General features: G+C 37.5%; 1 protein-coding gene across 3 annotated transcripts in view; it reads left to right on the top strand.

Annotated features, from left to right (window-relative positions):
• LOC126236473 (cleavage and polyadenylation specificity factor subunit 1) overlaps window positions 1-24,452 on the top strand; it is a 328,004-nt gene that overhangs the window by 20,194 nt on the left and 283,358 nt on the right. For 2 of the 3 annotated variants that reach the window (XM_049945805.1, XM_049945806.1), the window contains exon 2: window positions 7,585-7,789. In XM_049945805.1, coding sequence (XP_049801762.1) covers window positions 7,621-7,789 — 169 coding nt within the window. In that variant the 5' untranslated portion in view covers window positions 7,585-7,620. Of the gene's footprint in view, window positions 1-7,584; window positions 7,790-14,225; window positions 14,508-24,452 lie in introns of those variants that run through there. The other variant, XM_049945807.1, reaches the window with a different exon arrangement.

Below are 24,452 nucleotides of genomic sequence, written 5' to 3' on the forward strand. Positions count from 1 at the left end.
GAATATATTGAAACTACTTGGACGCCCTGCCCTGTACCCAGACAAATAAAGAAATATATCGTAAGTAGTTCAGTTATGACCTGGCTGTTCATAGTTACTCAGCAGCAATTGGAACATCTCTTCTTCTTTAAAGAAGGGAAAAAACTTCAATCAAAAGAAAACCAAAGCATAGAAGGACCATACAGCATCAGACCTGACAGTTTTTGTGATCTCCAACAATGAAAAGCCTGCTCTGGGTGTCAGAATAAATCTTAACGAGTCAATTATCCATTCAATAATCCATTCACTAATAATTGTAAACTCCTCTTCTCAGTGTAAGGGAAAAAGTGTAGGATAAGGAAAGGTTGAACCATCAAAAAGTGTACTACATTATATTCCAACAAATGTATTCGGGGACGAAGTAGAGGAACTGAACCTCCAGGCATATGAAACACAAAGTTGTATATGCCGACAGGAAACCTGTTTCAAAGTCACTGATACACCTTTACTTAAGGGCTGCAACATACACAGGAAGGACGATATTAGTGAAGAGTAGACTGACAGTGGGGATGAATCTATCAGTCGGTGACACTCACTACTCTTCCCAATCTCCCTTGCTTAGAGACCAATGTAGTTATTGTACTTCTTACCAGCATTGCAATATATTTTATTGGTTTGTATTAAAGCTCTATTGTAGAAACTCTATGGATGTTTGCATAAAGGTACATACGTCTACATACATACTTTGCAAGCCACCATACAGTGCTTCGTGGAGGGCAGAACATACCATTATTAGTTATTTCCTTTCCTGTTCCACTCACAAATAGAGTGAAGGACACAGACTGTCTGTATGACCCCATTCAGTCCCTGATTTCTCTTATCTTTGTGGTCCAAACATTACATGTATTTTGTCAGCAGTAGAATCGTTCTACAGTCAAGCTCAAATTTAGGTTATCTAAATTTGTGCAATAGTGCCTCGCGGAAAGAATGTTGTCTTCCCTCCAGGGATTGTGATTCGAGTTCACAAGGCATGTCCATAATTCTTGTGTGCTAATCGAACCTACTGGTAACAAGTCTAGCTTTGTACTTCTGAATTACTTGAACGTCTTCCTTTAATCTGACCTGGTGGGGATCGAAAACACTTGTGCAGTACCCAATAATGGGTCACATTAGTGTTCTGTACACTGTCTTCTTTATAGATGACCTACACATTCCAAAAATTCTCGCAATAAACTGAAGTTGACAATTCATCTTCCCTCCTACCGACCTGATGTGCTCATTTCTTTTCGTATCATCTTACAACATTATGCCTAGCTATTTAACTAATGAAACTGTGCCAAGTAGCACATTATAAATGCTGTATTCAAACAGTACAGGATTGTGTTTCCTATTTATCACTTCATTTAGAGTGAGCTGCTATTCATAACAGTGACTAGTAGTTTTGTCTAAGTCATCCTGTATCCTCCTGTTGGCACTCAATGATGAAACCTTCCCATACACAATAATGTCATCAGCAGACAGCCATAAATTTTCACTCACCCTGTCAATCAGATCATTTATTATATGGTGAATCAGAGCAGTCCTATCACAATTCCCTTGGGTACTCCTGACGATACCTTTGTTTGTGATGAACAGTCTTTGTCAAGGAAAGATATTGGCTTTTATTACTTAAGACGTCTTCGAGCCACTTACATATCTGGGAACCTAATCCGTATGCACATATCTTCAACAGTCTACAGTGGGCATTGTGTTGAAATATTTATACAAATCTAGAAGTATGGAAGAAAGAAGTGCAGTATAGCACCATAGGCTAAAAAGATAAAAGTATCCAGTGTAGAAATGTCCAGGCAAGAGCAGTCCATGGCACAACTTATGATATCAGAGTCACAACTAAACAGCTGAGAAAAAGCCCAAGCATAAACATGTCCATAGTGGTAATTCCATATACTGGCATAGTGAGAACGTAATAATAGCTTCAACACTAGATGTTGCATTTGCTATAATTGCAGATTTTCCCCCTTTACTTGCAAACAGCTGCCTAGTGGGTTGGCAAAGAGATGCAACACAGAGTGGCACTAATGGCTGCATCTGGAGTTGTGCCCTTGGCTATATGAGAATAGCTGCGAGCTCTTCCATATTGCTCTCGGGCAGCACTATCAAAGTGTTTTTATATCTGTCTTCAAGAGAACCTTTGATTGGAAAAATATGATACTGTCTCAGTAAACTCTCTCACGCATGGAACTTACATGATGTATTCAATGCACATAACATGATACCATCTAGTGGTTGAAGTGATTGAGAGACTCATTTGACTATAACAATGAAAACAATCAATTATTGATAAAATTATTTAATTGTATAGATAAAAAATCTACTCACCAAGCGGCGGCAGAACACACACATAAGACTGTTATGATGGCAAGCTTTCGGAGCCAGTGGCTCCTTCTTCAGGCAGAAGGGTTGAAGGGGAAGGAAGAAGGGTGAAGGAAAAGGACTGGAGAGGTCTAGGAAGAGGGCTAGATTTTGGGAAAGTCACCCAGAACTGCAGGCAGGGAAGACTTAATGTACGGGATGAGAAGGAAAGACTGATTGTTGGGGGCTGCATCGGATGAGATTTGAAAACCTGAGAGCTTAAAGGTGGAAGACGGGATAATATACAAGACAGAGATTATCACTAAAACATCACACACGAATTTATAAGAGTGAAAGCTGAGTGCATTGTACATATTCACTCCGTTTCAGTTTTCTACATCTTTCATTGTCTTTCCCGTCCATTTTTCACTGCCCCATCCCACCTCCGTTGCTCTCCACAGCAGTTGAATTTCATGGAGCCACAATTCCTTCCCTGTTCACCACCACCACCACCACCACCACCGCCATTTCCCATCCCCCATCATGGTTAAATTTCTTATTTTAATTTTGGTTGTATATAATGTAATTTATATGTTACTACTGTTACCAGACTTCCCTCTAAATCCATTCTGTATTTATATTTCAGTACAAAGTGTCAGAAGATGGTCACAGTCTGACAGAAACTGGTTATCATTAAAAATAGATATTGTATTACAGTGAAGACTGTTTCTAATCTATTTTAAAATATTTTAGCCTCTCCAAGAGAAATGTTCTTACAAATTATTCATTGTGTAGATCTGTTTCATTTGAAGAACATAGGGCAGAAAAATCCCTAGATATGGTACACAAACAGTGGGGTGCCCCTTTCACATGATAGTAAATGGGTGCATACACTGTAAGTTGCACAAGAGTTTAAATTAAAATTTGTATTGCAGTTGTTCTCTCTTACTCTAAGTAGCTTTGTCTTTCACAAAATCAAAGTTTAGGAAGGTCATGCAGGACCATAAACAGCATTAGAGACCCTAACAAAGGACTCCCATGAATCACTGGTATGCATACTCCTGTGGTTCATACTCTGAAGTGGTGGTGCTGAATATCCCTTCATGGCTTGTTTGATACATACCAAACTAAGAATCCAAGGGTTTTAGATTTGATTACTGTTCAGTCTTAAGATTGATTTTTTTACAGAGTTCATGTTAATCTGTAGGCCTCCGTGTAATGGACTGGGCAATGAGTTTAACAGTTGGAGGATGGCACTTGCACACCACACCCAATAGGACTAAGCTTAGTGAAGCTCTGTGTTTCAAACCAACCATTGAGTTGAAGAGAGCTTTACTTTTTTTGCAGTGGTTTTGAAGGTCTTGAAAACAGTAGAATGCTCCCAGGTTGCAAAGATAGCAAAAGAGTTGTTACAGATGGAGTTAAAGTAACAAAGCAGAAACGGGTAGTGCTGTCAAATTTAAATGAACTTTATGTAGCTTTCAAAAATTCTCATCCTGAATGCAAAATTGGAAGGTCAAAATTTTGTGACCTCTGCCCTAAGTGGTGTATTTTGGCTGGATCCTCAGGGACACACTCCTTGTGTGTGTGTTTATATCATCAAAATGTCAAATTGATGATTACAGGTGCAAAACTCAGTGATCTTAACTACAAAGAGTTACTGGATTTCATAATCTGTGACACTAACAGTTATGACTGCATGATGAGTTTGTGTAATAAATGCCCTGGTAAGGAAACCGTTATTGAATTGTTTCACGAATGTGATGAGGAAATGCCAGACAGTATTATCTTCAAACAGTGGGTCACAACTGACAGGGCAGAAATGATAACAGTGGTTAAATCTCAGGAAGAGTACTTTGGAATCTTTAATTGAAAACTTACAAAAACTCAGAAGTCACCACTATGTTTCTCAAATCCAAAGTAAGTTTTTGAAGGACAAAAAAGCACAACTTCATGAAACTGAATGCATAATGCTAGCTGATTTTGCAGAAAATTTTATATTTGTGATTCGGAATGCAATACAAGGGCTACCACTGGGTCAATGACCATGCAACAGTGCGTCCATTTATTCTCTACTTTAAAAATGAGAAAGATTAAGTTTGCAATTTGCATTCTAAGTGACTATTTGGAGCACAAAACTTTGGCTGTACATGTGTCAAAAGTATGTAATAAATTACATAAAAGAAAATTTTCCCAAGGTTGAGAAGCTGATGGAAGTGCTAGTCAGTATAAGAACAAAAATAATTTTTCAAATCTGTGCAACCACAAATTAGACTTTGGGTTGGAGGCTGAAAGGCACTTGTTTTGCATCTTGCCATGGGTAAAAATGCATGTGATGGAGTAGGAGGTACAACAAAACATGAAGTAAGTAAAGCCAGCCTACAAAGACCAACCACAGACCAAATTCTCACAGTACAGGACATATATGTCTTTTGCAAGGATAATATTAAAGGCATTACCTCGTTTCTGATCAAGAAAGAAGAACTATTTCTGCATATGAAAACAACACTTCAAACCAGATTTGAAAACTGTATAGCAATAAAAGGAACAGAGCATTTCCACAAATTCCTTGGCATTACAGGAAACTTAGTTCGATGCTATGCAACGTCAGAAACCAAAATTTATGAGGATCATTGTGTCAGTAAAATTACATCTCTGTCTTTAACGTTGAATGACATAGTGGCTTGTGTGTATGATGGGCAGTGGTGGCTTGCAGAGGTTGAAAGAATAAGTTTGGAAAACAATGATGTTTTTGTGCATTTTTACCACCCTGCTGGCCCAAAAACATTATTCGAGAAATCTACTAGTGACAAAGTTTGGATACCAATGAAAAATTTTTTAAGGAAACTTTCAGTGCTTGAACTTACCACAGCAACTGGGAGGTTTTATTCTATACCACAGAAGCTGTCTGAAGAAATAAGTGCTCTTAACATTCACCTCCAGGCTTAGAAACACTCGCATCTTGAAGGATGTTAGTTGAAAATATTTATTTTAAGGATGTCAAAATAATATAAATGTTAATTTCAGTGATGTTTCCACTTTTTGTATATAATGCAGTACCTTACTTTAATAGTAATTGATTATATCCCGCCAATATCACACATGAATAGGCAACAGCCATAAGATCAGTTGTAGAGTAATGTGAACTATCTCCTCATTTTCAAAAATACATATGTTTGTTCATAGTCAGATGTCAACATTGAAATTTTTACAGTACATTGCTATCATATAGGCGTACAAACTGTGCAGAAATAATATTTTTATATTCAGTCTCGCCTGGGATAACTAACCCCAAACTTTACAAAAAATGAAAATTTTCAAATTTCAAAAATTAAAAAAAAAATGAATAAATAAATAAAGGAAACATTTGTGCATTTTTGCTCTATATGAGGCTAGTAGTGTACATTATCTAACTATAGGAAAAAATACTCTCTCATAAATCAATCCTTGTTTGTTATTTTTTGGGCCTAAAAAGTGGTTTTTTGAAAATTTGGATACCAAACTTTGGAGGTCATTTTGGCTGGCTATTTTTGATTTTAGGGTAGTTTGTGTAATAGATAATGTTGTAGTGGACACTTTTCTAAAAACAATTATGTCAAGTGCAGTGTTGTAACTTAACCCAGTGCAGAGATATTCATATTTTTGCTAATGTCTCTGAACTGAAACATCGTCGTGTGCTTACAAACGAAAATGGCCGCCATTCAGTAAAGTTGAAAGGTAATTTTTTAAAAAAAAACTGTTTTGAACTTCTCAATTATAGGGTAATCACATATAAAGAAATTAAAATATTTAAAAATGGTGAAGCAACCAACTTAATTTTTATTGGCACTCTATTTGGATTGACCCCCAAAGTAGTTTTGAACACTTTTGATGTAGTGTTCGTGTATATGATTTGTGAATGAAGACAACTAATAAATGATCACTGAATCTGAACAGTTTTGTAATGCGAGCAATTTGCCAGATTTGAAATTCATGTTAGTAATGTTGTTGTCATCTTCAGTTGAAAGATTGAATTGCTGCAGCTCTCCATGCTACTCTATTTTCTGCAAGTCTCTTCATCTGTGAATAACTACTACAACCTACATACTCCTGAAGCTGCTACTGTAATCATCTCTTGGTCTCCTTCTATAATTTTTACTGCCTGTACTTCCCCCAATATTAAATTGGTGATCCCTTGATGTCTCAGAATGTGTCCTATGAACAGAAGCCTTCTTTCAGTCAAGTTGTGCCACAAATTTCTTGCTTCCCCAATTCTATTCAGTACCTTTTCATTAGTTACGTGATTGCCCATCTAATCTTCAGCATTGTTCAGTAGTACCACTTTATGTTACAACCATTATTTCTTTAAGTTGCATATATTCATGATTGGTCTTTTGATTACTGACATGGCTTTTATAAACTGTTACGAAGTGAAACACTTGGAACTTTATTTTTTGTAGTTTCAGTATCCATCAAAACAAATATTCATAATGTAGATTCAATACCATTCTTTGTATATGTTAAGTGTTTCTTTTGAAGTAACGGTTAGTATATTAACTGACATAGGAAATTGGACAGATAAAGAATTACAGTCAGATAATTCCACAAAAAAATGTTTTATTATAAAGTGAGGGAAGCAATAGTAGATCAAAACGACTGAAAATTGTAATACTGGAAAAGGTAATCACAAATTGATTTAATGAGGCCATTCTATTAATATAAAAGTCATACATGGTTGTGAATGTCGTAGCGTAAGGAGAATGTTAGTGCAATTTTGTATTACAGCATTTACTCTTTCACAGTTACAAAAATAAACTCACACATACATATGCAGTAGCTTAAATGTATCTTGCTTGTGGAACCAAGCAGTTGACCAGTTTGTACTGTTGTATTAGTGATTCTATATTTCAAAAAAGCTTTATTACTGCCATTCTGAATCATTAGTGTTTTGTCATGTATGTTATAAGGTTACATAAAACAAAAGGGATACAGGTACTACTACTTCTAGCAGGAGGCTTTTTAGCTTGATACCACAATTTATGTTAGTAAGAGGATTTAAGTTATTTATTCAGTCCAAGGTTTGATTAGCTTTATTAGCTTTCTGTGCTACTTGCCATGACACCAGTTTTGTTACCTTCAGGCTTTACTAGCTTTACTGCCATTTGAGAATGGTGTGTGCATTTTATGTAAGAGACTTCCTTTTGTATGATGCAAGTTAAATTTTTAACAGTCTTCTGAAAGTGCAGTTATTGATTGGATTAACATATTTTGCAGGCATTTTTGAAACAAGAAGAAAGTAAATAAGTGAGAATGTTTTCCATATGTAAGTTAACTCATCCTGCCACAGCTGTGGAACATGCATTGACATGTCATTTTTTTAATAAGACTGAGAAATCTCTTGTGGTCACTGGTGCCAATATTATCCGTGTGTTTCGGCTAATTCCTGATGTTGATCCTAATTCAAAGGAAAAATTTACAGGTATGTAAAAAATTGTTTTCAGAGTTTCATTTTACATCATGGGGATAGTTCAGTTTGTTGCTTTTAGTGTTCATTTTTGGAAATGCAGATTGCTTTCTGTTGTGTGCCACAGACTAAATGCACTAGGAACTTTTCTCTATTTCAGGCCAAAAATAAACTCAAAGGCAATACCCGCTTTCTCAGGAGATAATTGTCTTCTAATGCCATGTGTCAACTTTAATATCACCGACTGATGCGCCCCACCTCCCCCTCCCCCTTTCCTTCCTTTCCTTTCATCTATTGATTTCCCCACATCTTATTTTCTCCTGTCACAAACTATTGTTTTGATATTATGTCGGTAAAGTACTTCTTCTTTATATTCTTATCTTTCATAATATACTATATTTGCATTGTAGAATTTGATGCGCCATTCATTTTTATGTTAACCTCTCATGGTCAGGGTTCACAGTTGTCAGGAGTTTTTTGTGAAAGATATCATGTTTGTTGTTGATTGTGAAAATGATTTATTTCATTTTTCCAATTTTGGGCTTTGGGCCATTTTCAAGTGGTACTGCAAAAGATTTTACTTCAGCACGTGTCAGACATTAAAATCCACTGACATGTATGTATGACAGTGACATGTATACACATCGGAGGATTTTAAAGTCTGATATGTACAAAAGCAAAATCTTTTGCAGTACCACTTGAAAATGGCCTAAAGGCTCAAATTGCAATACTGAAATAAATAATTTCCTTTCAGAAATAATTTTTTGTGTTACAGGAGATGAGTTATGACAACATATCAAATATATCAGGAAAGGAATATTTGATTGGCTCAAATTTTGCTATCAGAAATTTTTTGCTATTGATCTGTGTGCATTCACTTTCAAGTTTCAGTCATTCTGAAGTAAAGTACCTACAACATTATAACTACCTCAGACACTACATCAACCATCCACCAAAACAGCTCTTGTTAATATGTAAATTCAAAATGCCCCTATGTAGTATTATAAATTAATTATATAATATTATAGAAGTATACGAAGGGTCTGAAATGTATAAATTGAGTATAATTTTTTGAGGCAGTGTAACTGACAGTGTGCAGATACCCAAGGATTATTCATCCAGTGTTTGACAATGAGAGCACTTTGTGACTTCCCACAAGCTTTACACATAATTCCAAATCTTGACAAAACTTCTCACTGATACCTCAGATGAAATGATGAAAGGAAAGAATTTTTCACTTGATTTATTTTCTCTCTCCATTCAGTAAAATTTCAGCATTAGACATGACATTTTAATTTATTTCTTGCAACAGTTTGCAGACAGTATTCATATATAACACTGCTTTTTCAGCTGCAAAATTATATCATTGTACGACTCACAGTTTGTGTTGTGACGTTATAGACATTTAGATGAGTGAAAAATTAGCTTCTGCTTAAAATGGCTTGCAGTAAAACTTCAATATCAGTCTGACATTTGAATTTATTACTTCTTTACTGCTAGCTCTATTTGCAACACACTTCACAGGCAGTATATATATATATATATATGTGTATATTTGTGTTTGTTTGTGTGTCTATCGACCTGCCAGCGCTTTTGTTTGGTAAGTCTCATCATCTTTCTTTTTATATATATATATATATATATATATATATATATATATATATATATATATATATATATATATATATATATATATATAACTGAATCTTTGTTTACAAAGTGTGACAGTTTATATGTAATGTATTTATGACAGAGAAATGAGCGTGTGACCATTGGTGGGGACAGTACTACAGGTTACCCCAAAGTCATAACACGACACACACATTGTATTAACACACACATAAATCCATGTGATGATGGAGATTTAAACCTTTGTGGACATAAACAAACAGAAACTTGTTGTTTCATTTGTCATAAGTATTAATGTACGAGGGTCATCCAATAATTAAAGAGACAAATTGATGTGTAGAAAAAAGTGTTTATTTTTACAAAACAATACTTTTTCTGCTATTCAACATAATCCCCTTGAACATTTAGGCATTTGTTCCAACGGACTTTAAGCTTTTTTATTCTGGCTGCAAAGAACTTTTCATGTCCTCGCTGTCCTGGAACCTCTTCCCACGCAACGCCTCCTTCAGTGCACCAAACAAATGGAAATCACTAGGTGCTAAATCAGGACTGTAAGGGGGATGGGGCAGTACTTCCCAGCCCATTTTGTCAATGATTTCATGGGTTAGTTGAGTAATAGGAGGACATGCATTGCCTTGCTGAAGAATTACACCTCTCCTCTGAGATCCGTGACATCTCTCTCTCATGGTTGGCTTCACCTTGTTTAAAAGCAAATCCGAGTAGTATTAGCTGTTCATTGTACACTGCTCTTCAAGACAATTACAAAAAACTGCACCTTCAACATCACAAAATACCTTCACCATGACTTTTCCTGCTGATGCTTGGGTTTTGAATTTCTTCTTGAAAGAGGAGTTGGTGTGCTTCCACTCCATGCTTTGTCTCTTTGATTCTAGCTCATAATAGTGAATCCAAGTTTCATCACAAGTTAAAATTTTGTTGAGGAAGTGCTCACCTTCTCTTTCATAATGTTCCTTTAGCTCTGTGCACACACTCAACCTTGTTTCCTTGTGTAGCTTCTTCAACTCATTTGGACCCATCTTGCACATGTTTTGCGGTACTTCAGCATGTTACAGACAATGTTATGAACTGTACCAGAACTATCTGGAACCTTATCAACTATCATTTCCACAATCACAAGTTGGTTGACACGAATAATGTCATCAATTTGACTTTCAAGTGAGGGAGGAAACTGCAACAGGTCGGCCAGAACAGTGTTCGTCTGTCACTGAGTCGCAACCATTTTTGAATTGCTTTACCCACTTGAAAATTTGCATGATTCATACAACCTTCACCATAAACTTAAGACATTGCCTTCAGCAAGTAAAAAACAAATAACAGAACGTTTTTCAACTAATGTGGACGTTTCAAGCAGACTCGCCATCTAGAAATGTACTTTTGAGGTTATAAACAAAATGTTGATACATGAGCTGATCATGGCTCATCCCAGTGATGCCAACATAAAATCTTAAAAGTTACAAACTTGCCCTACTAACAGTTTTTTCCCCAGAACAATTCATCTCTTTAATTATTGAATGAGCCTCGTAATATGTATGTTATGTATGTTATTACCAACTTCCATTCAGTTGTGTACCTTTCCAGTTGGTGTGTATGCATTCTGGCATGGAAATAAATATGGAATACAATTTGTTATTAATTTTCCATAACAATAATTTTTGTTTAGAGAATGTGTTTACATTTCATGAACATCAAAAGTTTTTTCGCTGTATTAGTAGCAATATGCATCCAAGTAAGTCTAGTATGTTTACACAGTTTACCCGTATTAACATGTGTCTGTCGTATTACCATGTTCAGTTGGCTGATACAACTAATGGAACACAATATAACTATTTTGACAATGTTGTCTCATTAAAATGCCTTCTGTATCTTTAACTGATACTTTATCAGTTTATATTCCCAGGATGTATAAATATGAATTACAAGTACTAATGTGACCTGAAGCATCAGATATTTGGCAGCATATCCCATATTTGTCATAAAACTGCATTCTGTATTTACTCTTTGAAAGTAATGAAATTATCTCAAAGATTGCAGAACAAACCCCCGAATGCACATATAATCAAGTAATCACGACTATACATTACTGTTGCATCACATTTCTGAGAGGAGATATGACAATTGTTTATCTTACTAAGTATTTGAATGTTCACTCATCAGTGTAACCAGAATGAAAAATGCTCACATCATAAAAAGATGAATCTCTTCTGGTCAGAGTTAGGTATGTCAAAAAGAACCAGCTATTTGACTTATCTGGCAGCTTCCAAGACATGTAAATCAAAATTTCTTGATGTACTTGAACATTTTTACTTGTTAGTATTAATACCCCTGTCATGTAATTTAATGCAATGTGTCAAATAAAGTAATATGATACATGATGACATCCCCCCCCCCCCCCCCCCCCCAGGAACTACCAGGAACTAATCCACTCCAGGAATCTTATCCCCCCCCCCCTTTTCAACTTTTTTTTAGCTGTTACATGTATGCTCTTCAACCATGTGATATATAATATTGTTTACTGTGGCTGGTGAATCTTATGAAGTTTGGGCACAGGATCTAGGACTTAAGCATATAAATTGCAAGATACAGGTGTGTCAACACCTTACACCTAAGAGAGCACACTGCACTGGGGAAATAGGTTAACTCATAAAAAAGTGTGAATGTAAGAGGTTTTGGTTTAAATGTCCTTTAAGCTGTCAGATAAAGTGAATTCTTAATCATCCATAACTCAGCCCATGGCATATTGGCCATTTTTGTATTATGATGGGAGAATTTTACATTTTGGTCCCCAACTTTTACTCTACCATAATCTTGACATTAGAACACCATAGACTGGCAACTGTTGTAGATTTGTGTTGACTGGTGTGACAGCAGATCCATAATTGGTCCTTGTCTTATGAATCATGTTGCTTATTTGTTGGCAGCATATAAAGCTTTTACAAAACAACTGGACGACCATTAATTATATGTTTTATCTATCTTCTTACAAAATTTGAAATTATTTGCACAAGTTTGAAACATACAAGAGGAGTGAATAAAAATCTCACAAAGAACTTGTTTTTTTGCCTGTGAAATCCAAAAGACACTAGATTTTTGAAAACAAGTTTTCAATTTTATTGCAAGAATACATTTTTTACTTATTTGAATCACTTTAAACCTTTTCCACACATTCAGTTACCGTAACAGTGATTTTTACACATTACATTTACCTGACTATAAACCTTTGTATCCAAACAATGGATAAAGATTATTGGCTAAGAAAAATTTCATTTTGACTTCATCCATTTGTCTGCTTTAGTGCAAAGTTTGAAATTATTCATACAAGTTTAGAGGATAAAAGTGGCATGCTTCAAAAGGTCCCAAAGAAATGTGCTTTTTTTCATGTATTTACATGTAAACTTTGAACAGTGCACTTAAAAATGGTGCCATTAGCTGAGCATTAATTTCAGCCAAATTAACATCTTTTACACAAGTATTTAAGTTTGCACAATTTGTTTGGGTGCCAGCTCCAGTTGTTCAGACTATGCCTAATATACTGTAACACAGCTACAGTAATATAGGTGCTCGGATGGCTATACAAGTGGCTGCTGGTCCGGGCTATACTAAAAACTTTTCATCTCATGTTCCTAGCACCAGTAGGAACCAATCACGGAATGCGCCGCCCCCCCCCTCCCCCCCCCCCCCCCGTCCCTCCCAGCTACAGTTCTGCGTACAGCCTTCACAAACACTTTTTTTACAGCACCTCTGCGCTGCACTGATAGTATTTGAACCACAGTCAATAAGTATCATAGCAGGTTGAAATAGTGCACTCCTTAAGTTGTTTGTTGTTGTGGTCTCCAGTCAGAAGCCTGATTACTATACTTCATTCATCATAAGAATAAACTTGATGCGAACATATGTACTGGTGTTATTACTCTATTGGAAGTAGATCCTACTTGAGGATTAGATACATTATTACTGTGTTACTGTACATGAAACTTAGAGATATTTTAATGTGTGCCATCTTTAGTGATGAAATTTTTATTTCAAAAATCGTGTATGGTTGCAGTCTGTAAAAACTTTGTGGTTTGATTCTTGAACTGAATAGATACTGGAAGAGTGGCTGACACTGCTTCCTGCTTGTATTGAAACAAGTACATGGAACACTGTTAAAAATGGTGAGAAACGGGTTGTTCTTAATGTTTTCACAAGTTTACAGAGAAAATCAGCTTTGAACTTTTCCGAGCAACTGTGTTTGATAAAGTTAAGGCACTTCTGTTATCTAGAGACGTATCATAGTAGGTAGCATTGGAAGATGATAGTCAGGTGGTCTATGGATCATGAGTTCAAATATCCCTCTGTTCTTTTATTTTTTTACAGTTTTCTTCATCCAGTTCAAACATAATTTAAATATCAAATTCATCAAATATATGCTAGCTAACGCACATTATTTTATGAAAATTACATGTCTTATTGTTTCTAATTATATATCGCATGCAAGATTCCAGTTTTCATTATGGATATAAATTCTTAGTTATCATTTTTTTGTGTAAAAGATTGTTAAGTGTATTTAAATCGAGAAAGTATTACAGATCAAATTTTTGGGACAAAAATAAAAAATCTGCTATTCCTTATTTGCACTTTGTCCATTGTTTTATTCCACAGATGTGGTCTCACATGAACGAGTGTGATAAGCATTGTAAAAACATGGAAAATGATGATTTTCATGGCGTCAGGGAGTCTGTACAAATGCTGCATTTTTACGGTTGCTTCCATACCACTCCAGTCTAAACACAGTAGAATTGTTCTGGAGCAAGGTTATGATACAACAAGATATTTTAAGTTGGCAGTTATACTAGAACTAATGCACAAAGCTTTGTCACACTTCACTGCCAAGCACTGATGGGATGCTGAACAGCATGTCATAAAAGAAGAGGAGAAAATGTGACACTTGGATTACTTTGTGGTTTCCATTGTTGATGCCTCATTATCAACATAGCAGATGACAGTTACAGTACTGAAATGTTTTCCTTGTATTCAGATATGGAAGGAGATCAGAGATTACCAGATGACAGACTTACTTTCAGTGGCTTCAACATTTAACTTTAAGGTGATTCACACAGAAAAATTATCCAGTATTTAATTTAGGCATTTTCATCAGTCTTATTTTTAATTTCAATACCATATTAGCAAAGAATGAGAGTGAGTTGTTTTCCATCTGGTCTCCTAAAAAGTGAATTACCAAAGTTTTTCCAGATATTATTTAATTCTATTTAAAAATTAAATGACATTTGAAGCTATATTGTTTCTCTACTAATCTGTTTTATATCTTAACTGTAACTGTTCACTTTACCGCAGGTTAGATGGACCAGCTGACAGGCAGTGCTGTCCAAGTTAAATGCGCTTGTAAAGCTGTTATCCCATATTATTGCTGATTAGATGTACATGTAACACACAGCATAAAATATATCCTTGTTATGTACGTGAATACACTCAAAGACAGCTTGCCTTCCTCTCCATATGAAATGAAATCCAATGAGAGATTCCACAAACACAGAACTTTACACGATGTAATGTTACGTCAGGTTTATTCTTATGAAGAATGCAGTATATATGTACATCTACGTACTCCACAAACTCCCATATGATGCATGGTGGAGGATACCATGAACCATCTAATACTCATTTCCTTTACTGTTTGTCCCACAAATAGAGCAAGGGAAAAACGACTGTCTAAAAGTCTCTGTACGTGTCCTAATTTGTCGCATCATATCTTCATGGTCCTTACGTTGGTGGCAGTAGAATCTTTCTGCAGTTGGCCTCAAATGCCAGTTCTCTAAATTTCTGTGATAGTGCCTTGTGAAACGAATGTCAGCTTCGCTCTAGGTGTTCCCATTTTTTACGAAGTGTGTCTGTAATATCTGCATGTTGTTTGAAGCTACTGGTAACAAATCTAGCAGCCCACCTGCGAATTACTTTGACAACTTCCTTTAATCCGATGTGGCAGGGTTCCCAAACCCATAAACAGTACTTAAGATTGGGTGGGTTGCACTAGCGTCCTATATGCCGTCTCTTTTATAGATGAACTACACTTTCCCAAAATACTTCCAATAAAGCAAAGTTGAGCATTCGCCCTCCCCACTACCAATCTGATGTGCCCACCCTATTTCCTATTGGGTTGCAATGTTGCATCTAGATACTTAATTGGTGTGATTGTGTCAAGCTGCACACTACAAATGCTGTACTCGAACATTACAAGATTGTTTTTACTACTCATCTTCATTAACCTAGATTTTTCTACATTTAGAACAAGCTGCTGTTCATTACACTAACTGGAAATTTTGTCTAAGTCCTCTTGTATACTTCTACTGTCACCTAAGGACGACGCCTGCCCATATACCACAGTGACATCAACAAACTGCTATAAATTGCTCGTCCTGTCAGTCAGTTCATTTATGTGTGTAGAGAAATAAAGCAGTCCTATCACAATTCCGTGGGGCACTCCTGGCAGTACCCTTGTCTCTGATTAACGCTTACCATCAAGGACAACATACTGGGTTCTATTACTTAAAAAGTCTTCTAGCCTCTTTAATATCTGAGAACGTATACCATGTGATCAGACCTTAGTCAGCAGTCTGCAGTGGGGCCATCATGTGAAATGCTGTCTGGAAATCTAGGGATATGAAATTTGCCTGGTATCCTCAATCCATGGTTCATAGGATATCACGTAAGATAAGGGCAAGCTGACTTTCACAGGAGCAATGCTTTCTAAATCTCTGCTGATTTGTGGACAGAAGCTTTTGTGTCTCAAGGAAATTTCTTATATTCAAACTCGGAATGTGTTCAAGAATTCTGCAGCAAACCAGCGTTAAGGATATTGGTATTAAATTATCTGGGCCAGTCATTTACCTTTCTTATATACAGGACGCGGTTGCGTTTTTTTCCAGTTGTTTGGGACTTTTCGCTGGGCAAGAGGTTCGCGATAAAAGCCGCAGAGATTGGGTAAAACTAAATTGGGACTCCATCTGGACCTGGTTACTTATTTGTTTCTGAGCCTCTCAGTTTCTTCTCTATGCCACAGATGCAAATTTCTATGTCCACTGTGTGGAAGTGTGTATGACTGTTAAACAGCGATATGTTTGTACAATCCTCCTATGTGAATGATTTCTTAAACGTGAAGTTTAATACTTCAGTTTTCATTTGCTGTCTTCTGTTGCCACTACAGATTTGTCGATGGGTAGAAACCTTTGGCTCGCTTGGTGATTTTACGTATGACCAGAGTCTTCTTGGATTCTTGGCAAGATCTTTTGCTAAGGTATGATGGAGGAAGTTGTTCTACGCTTCACACATTGATCTTCTTGTTGACACTTGAATTTCTACTAACTTAGATGCAGAGCTCCAAACTGCTGTAGCCTTTATGAGCTTCCTTATATTGGAATAACTTCTGCAACCTTTTGCTAAGGTATGATGGAGGAAGTTGTTGTATGCTTCACACATTGATCTTCTTGTTGACACTTGAATTTCTACTAACTTAGATGCAGAGCTCCAAACTGCTGTATCCTTTATGAGCTTCCTTATATTGGAATAACTTCTGCAACCTGCATCCGTTTGAACCTGCGTTTACCATCTCTTTGTCTGCTTTAACTTAAACCCCCCCTTCCCCCCCCCCCCCCTCTCTCTCTCTCTTTCCTCCAGAGACATGATTCCTTCATGTCTCAGACTCAGAATGTGTCATATCATCTGATATCTTCTTTTAGTCAAATTGTACCACAAATTTCTTTCCTTCTCAATTCTGTTCGGTACTTCCTCATTAGTTCTTGTTTTCAGCATTCTCCTCTAGCATCACAGTTCAAAAGTTTCTATTATCGTCTTGTCCAGACTGCTTAGCAATCATGTCCTGCTTTCGTACAGTGCTGCACTCCATACAAATGCCTTCGGAATCCTTCCTAACACAAATTTATATTCCATGTTACCAAATTTCTCTTCTTCAGAAATGATTTTCTTGCCATAACCAGTCTACTTTTTATGTCCTCTATATTTCAGCTATCATCAGTTACTTTACCAACCAAATAGCAAAATTTATATACTATTTTTAGTGTCTCATTACCTAATCTAATGCCCTCAGCATCACCTGATATAATTTGACATTATCCCCTTACACTTGTTTTGGTTTTGTTAAAGCTCATGTTACATTATCCTTCCAAGACATTGCCCATTCCATTCATTGCACTCCCAAGTCCTTTGCTGCCTCTTACAGAATTACAATACCATCTGCAAACCTCACGGTTTTTATTTCTGCTCCCTGAATTTTAATACCTTATGCAAATTTTTTGTTGGCTGCATTTACTGCTTGTTCTGTGTTCAGATTAAATTACATGGGGTTAGGCTACAACCCTGTCTCAGTCCTTCCAAATCACATCTTCCCTTGCATGCCCTTCAACTCTTATGCCTGCCTCTGGTTTCGTTACACCTCTGGTTTCTTTACAAGTAGTGTATAACCTTTCGCTCACTTCATTTTACCGACACTACCTTCAGAATCTCAATAAATACATCCCAATCAACATTGTTAAAAGCTTTCTCTATGTCTGCAAATGCTACAAATGTAGGTTTGCCTTTCCCAAACCTTTTGTCTTAACATTGCCTTGCAGTTTCCTACATTTCTCTGGAACGCACACTGATCTTCCATGAGGTCAGCCTCTGCCAGTAGTCCTACTGTTCCTTAGACTGTTTGTGTCAGTATTTTGTAACCATAACATTTATACTGATAGTCCATAATATTCACGTGTGTCAGGCCCTTCTTTTTGGAATTAGAATTATTACATTATTCTTGAAGTCTGGGGGGTATTTCCCAACTCATAGCATGTAAAAGAAAACACCCGTAGTAGGCTGTACAATAATATCCTTTATTTGTTGTGCAATTGGGTCATTTCAACATTAAGTAATTTTCAAGCACTTATACATAAGCATTATGTAGGTCATTGTACTTGTGTTGCATGCAGTCAAAAAGTCATTCATATGTGAAGCCATACATGAAATAATCCATGTAAGATAAAACATCATCCTAGAGCTGTATAAGAGTTGCAGTTAATACACAGTATGGTACAGTTATACAGTTGTAGGGTGGAGTTTTCACTCTTAGTTTATGATGTAGATGTTTTATTTCACATATGGCTTCACATATGGAATGACTTTGATTGTATTGCACATCACATATGACATATTGCATGATGCTTATGTATAAGTGTTTGAAAATGACTTGGTGTTGAAATTGCCCCATTCACAATGATTGGCTCTCCCAAGTATATGAGTTCTGATGGAATGTTGTTTACTTCAGCAGTGTTTTATCAGCCTAAGTCTTTCAATGCTCCGTCAAATTCTGCTTGCTATATCATATGTCCTATCTCATTTTCATCAACTTCTCTTCCCTTTCTGTAATATTGCCATAGAGATCATTTCCTTTTATGTATTTCATCCACTTTTCAACTTTACCTTCATTGCTTAGAACTAGTTTTCCATTTGAGCTCTTGATATTGATGCACTGCTTTTCTTTTCTCCAGACGTCACTTTGATTTTCATGTAGGTGGTGTCTATATCTCTCCTAGTTACACATGGTTCTGTATACTTATATTTGTCCTCTAGTCATTCCTGATTAGCCATTTTTCACTTCCTGACAGTCTCATTTTTTAGATGTTTTTATTCCTTTTTGCCTGCTACATTTGGTGCATTTTTATTTTTTCTGTTTTCTTCAATATCTCCTGTGATATCGAAAGATTTGTACTAAGCCTTGTCTTTTTACCCATTTGATCCTCTGCAGTCATCACTTTTTCATCTCCCAAAGCTACTCATTCCTCTTCTGTTGTATTCCATTCCTCTGTTTTAGACAATTGTTGTTTAATGTTCTGTTTTGAACTCTCCACAACCTCTGGTTCTTTCAACTTATCTTAGTTCCATCTCCATAATTATCTAACTTTCTGCAAATTCTTCAGTTTTAATCTAAATTTCATAAACAGTAAATTAAGTCAGAGTCCACATTTGATCATGGAATTGTCTAACAGTTTAAATCTGCTTTCAAACAACTGTCTTACCAGTATATACTGAAGAGCCAAAGAAACTGGTATACCTCCCTAATATCGTGTAGGCCCCCATGCGAGCAAGAAGTGGTGCTGCAACATGACGTGGCATGAGCTTGACTAATGTCTGAAGTACCGTATTTACTCGAATCGAAGCCGCAATTTTTTCCGGTTTTTGAAATCCAAAAAACCGCCTGCGGCTTAGAATCGAGTGCAAAGTAAGCAGAAGTTCTGAAAAATGTTGGTAGGGGCCGCCACAACTAATTTCTGCCGTCAAATATACGTAGCGCTACACAGGCATGCTTTGCAGGCACAAAGATAAATACTGGCGCCAAAACCTCTGCGTCAGTAAATAAATTAAAAAAAGGTGGAAGACGAGATTTTTTTCTCCGCCCCGAGTTTCGACCACTGCGTTTTCATACATTATCGAATGAAGTAAATACAAATTCCATATTGTTCATCTTCGAATGTAGCAGCATTTCAATGTACTACAAAAATCCGACTGACCAGACTGTTTGGGATGTTTGTCAATATGGCCAACTCTACGTTCTGAATTTTTTCCTACCTGTGGCAAGAGATGGTTGCTAATAGGAACTTTTATGAATTGTGAATCACATGCAGTATTCTCTTCACCATAAGAATAATACAAATATAAACATTTTGCTATGTATTGTTTCGTGTTTGCTGCTATCTCATTTAAATCCTGTCTGCCTAATAAACTATGAAACAAGAGTGAGACAACAGCAAACGCGGAAGAATATACATATCATGTCATGTTTATATTCGTATTATTCCTATGCGTAATAGTGATACAGTCAGAAATAAAGCATAGCAATTGACTAGATTTTTAAATCTAAGATGACTCTAATTTCTGTGCAGAATGTAAAGTACTAAAGAGGCGTCTGCAGAGATTTTCAAATGGAGAAAAATTTTCGCTTAACTCTCGTTCAGAACATGTATCATACGCAGTCTATTATTTGGTTCTTGTTGATCATTATCAAAGAAAGCAGCAGTGTAAGTAACAACAAATAGCAGTCTTTTGCCATTGTTCCACTAATGAGACGATTCCTTTCTTTTTTTTTTTTTAAAGTGGCGGTAGCGCGCTCAAAAGCAAGCCATGCTGCGAGCGGCGACAGGCCGTAAACACTCATTATCAGAATGAGACAAACAATGCATTACACAGTACAATAAAGCATTTTCAGCTTAGAGTGACGTAGACACCTATAACAAAGAGAATGGCACTTATCAGATCAAAGTAAAATAAGCAATCAATTCAAACCAGACGAACCACGTGAAAAAGGAAGGGTACCAGTATAAATACAGACGGAGTGCCTGATGCATAGCAATGGCTACCTGGTAAAGCTTAACTGCTAAGCTTACGATTCGAACCAAGCTACTGTAGCTGTATCGTCATTCATTCAACCTAAATTGTGTCTCATATTACAGTGGACCAACTTTGTTTCGATTTGGAGGTGCGGCCTAAAACTTTTATCTCCCCTTGAATTTCGAGTCTCAAATTTCAGGTGCGGCTTAGATTCCGGAAAATTTGTTTTCCTTGATTTCGAGTCTCATTTTTCAGGTGCAGCTTAGATTCAAGTGCGGCTTAGATTCGAATAAATACGGTAGTACTGGAGGGAATTGACACTGTGAATCTTGCAGGTATGTCCATAAATCCATGAGAGTAGGGGGGAGTGGAGATCTCTTCTGAGCAGCACCTTGCAAGGCATCCCAGATATGCACGGTAATGTTCATGTCTTTGGAGTTTGGTGGCAAGCGGAAGTTTTTAAACCCAGAAGAGTGTTCCTGGAGCCACCTGATAGCCATTCTGGATGTGTGTTGCATTGTCATGATGGAATTACCCAAGTCCGTCAGAATGCACAGTGGATTTGAATGGATGCAGGTGATCAGACAGGATGCTTACATACCTGTCACCTGTCAGTCGTATGTAGATGTATCAGGGGTCCCATAGCACTCCATCTGCACACACCCCACATCATTACTGTCTCCACCATCTTGAACAGTCCCCTGCTGACATGCAGGGTCCATGCATTCATGAGGTTGTCTCCTTACCCATACACGCCCATCTGCTCGATACAATTTGAAATGATACTCATCCGACCAGGCAACATGTTTCCATTCATCAACAGTCTAATGTCGGTGTTGATGGGCCCAGGTGAGGTGTAAAGATTTGTGTCGTGCAGGCATTAGGTGTACACGAGTGAGCGTTCAGCTCTGAAAACCCATATTGATGATGTTTTGTTGGATTGTTTGCATGCTGACATTTGTTGATGGCCCAGTATTCAAATCTGCAACAATTTGCGGAAGGGTTGCATTTCTGTCACGTTGAATGATCTCTTCAGTTGTCATTGGTCGCGTTCTTGCAGGATCTTTATCTGCTTGTAGCGATGTTGGAGATTTGATGTTTTACAAGATTCCTGATATTCATGGTACACTCGTGAATGGTGGTATGGGAAAATCCCCACTTCATCACTACTTCGAAGGTGCTGTGTTCCATCGCTCATGTGCTGACTATAACACCATGCTCAAACTCACTTAAATCTTGAAAACCTGCCATTGTAGCAGCAGTAACTGATCTAACAACTGTGCGAGACACTTGTTTTATGTAGGCATTGCTGACCGTGGCGCCGTTTTCTGCCTGTTTACATATATCTATATTTGATATACCAGTTTCTTTGGCGCTTCAGTGTATAATCAGTTTGAAACTTTCCAGTCTCCAAGCAACTTTCTCTTTCATTCTTTTCCTCTTGTCCTCATATTCTCCTACTATTTTTCCTTCTCTTCCACCTCTCGCTGGGGGGGGGGGGGGGGGGTAATCAAATGGTGAAAACCCAACACCCTCCACAGTGGGACCATAGAATGGTTCCATTGAAAAGTAATCACAACATGCGTTAAGACATTTATCCCACTGGGAGGCAAGTTGATCAGTTTATCTTTTGTAAATCATCGTCGGTCGCTGACTGATCCACAACTGCACCTACTCTGCATTTCGTCGTCCGACTGAAATCGATGTCCATACATGTCTTTCTTCAGGTTACGGAAGATGTGAAAATCACACAGTGAATGATCCGTCTTGTATGGAGGGTGTTTTAGTGTTAAGTGTTTCCCAATGACATTGCTGAACCGTAGCCTTTGTTCGATTGGCATTTTAGGTGTGGCCGTTATCATGCAACAGGATGGTCCTGTCCAACAGCATTCCTGGTGTTTTGACGTTATGATGTGTCGCAGTTTCTGCAAAGTGTCTTCATAATGTTGCAGATTGATTTTGATTCCATACTTTAGGAACCCAATGAGCAGAGGGCTCCTGCAGTGACAGGAGGAGGTTATTATGACCTTACCAGAACTTGTGTGAACAGCTTTGGATTTCTTTTGTGGAGGAGGTGGGGATGTTTCCACTGGTAGCTTTTCTGCTTGCCCTTGGACTCGAAATGCTGGTGCCATGTGAGATCCTGATGAACTCCTTATTCGTCTCTGAATAACTACTACAACCTATATCCTCCTGAATCTACTTACTGTATTCATCTTTCGGTCTTCCTCTACAATGTTTACACACCCCTCCCAGTTCTCCACCCCCACCCCACATACACTTCCCTCCAGTACTAAACTGATGATTCCTTGACATCTCAGTATGTGTCCTATCTACTGATATCTTCTCTTAGTCAAGTTGTACCACAATTTCTTTTCTCCCAAGTTCTATTCAATACCTCTTCATTAGTTATATGATCTACCCATCTACTGTTCAGCATTCTTTTGTATCACCATATTTCAAAAGTTTCTGTTCTCTTCTTGTGTGAATTGCTTGAAGGTATGTGCATCAGTTTTTATTGTCAAAAGTAATAACACATTCAGAGGTGAAACAATACTGTAAATATGATTACAGCTGGATTCAATTACAATAGTGTGTAATGATTTTTGAGGATGCAGTTAGGCAGCAGCCTAATAGTACAGCTTTAATTGCTGTGGTTGAAGTGAGCAGTGATCGTATTTGCAGTCTTGCTTCTTCTCTGAATGTTTTATTAGTTTCAACATTATAAACTGATCCAGTGACTTTCACCGATCCACCTGCCAAGCCCCTGATTAATTTTTAAAAAATTTGAAACATTGCATTTAAATGGAGATTGCTTGATGAGACATCTGTGTGGTTTTCATTATATGTATGGAGTAAAGAAGCTTATTACAAATGTAAATGAACTCATTGTTTGGAGTTTTATAATTATGTCGCTGTACTGTGTGGAAGTAATAAAAAATAACTCCTATATTGTAAAAGCTGTGTCTGTTTTTGAATATATCAAATTGACACAATTATTATTATTTCTTTATATTAACATAACACAAGATGTTTGTTTCATGTCATATTGGAAAAGTTGCTTGCTTTGACACATGTTACATGTCGATTCTAACAGTCGGTATCTGCCTCCATGAGAGTTGCACCTTCTATATACACTCCTGGAAATGGAAAAAAGAACACATTGACACCGGTGTGTCAGACCCACCATACTTGCTCCGGACACTGCGAGAGGGCTGTACAAGCAATGATCACACGCACGGCACAGCGGACACACCAGGAACCGCGGTGTTGGCCGTCGAATGGCGCTAGCTGCGCAGCATTTGTGCACCGCCGCCGTCAGTGTCAGCCAGTTTGCCGTGGCATACGGAGCTCCATCGCAGTCTTTAACACTGGTAGCATGCCGCGACAGCCTGGACGTGAACCGTATGTGCAGTTGACGGACTTTGAGCGAGGGCGTATAGTGGGCATGCGGGAGGCCGGGTGGACGTACCGCCGAATTGCTCAACACGTGGGGCGTGAGGTCTCCACAGTACATCGATGTTGTCGCCAGTGGTCGGCGGAAGGTGCACGTGCCCGTCGACCTGGGACCGAACCGCAGCGACGCACGGATGCATGCCAAGACCGTAGGATCCTACGCAGTGCCGTAGGGGACCGCACCGCCATTTCCCAGCAAATTAGG

This window comes from Schistocerca nitens, chromosome 2 (genome assembly GCF_023898315.1).
Source record: "Schistocerca nitens isolate TAMUIC-IGC-003100 chromosome 2, iqSchNite1.1, whole genome shotgun sequence".
Lineage (NCBI taxonomy): Eukaryota > Metazoa > Arthropoda > Insecta > Orthoptera > Acrididae > Schistocerca > Schistocerca nitens.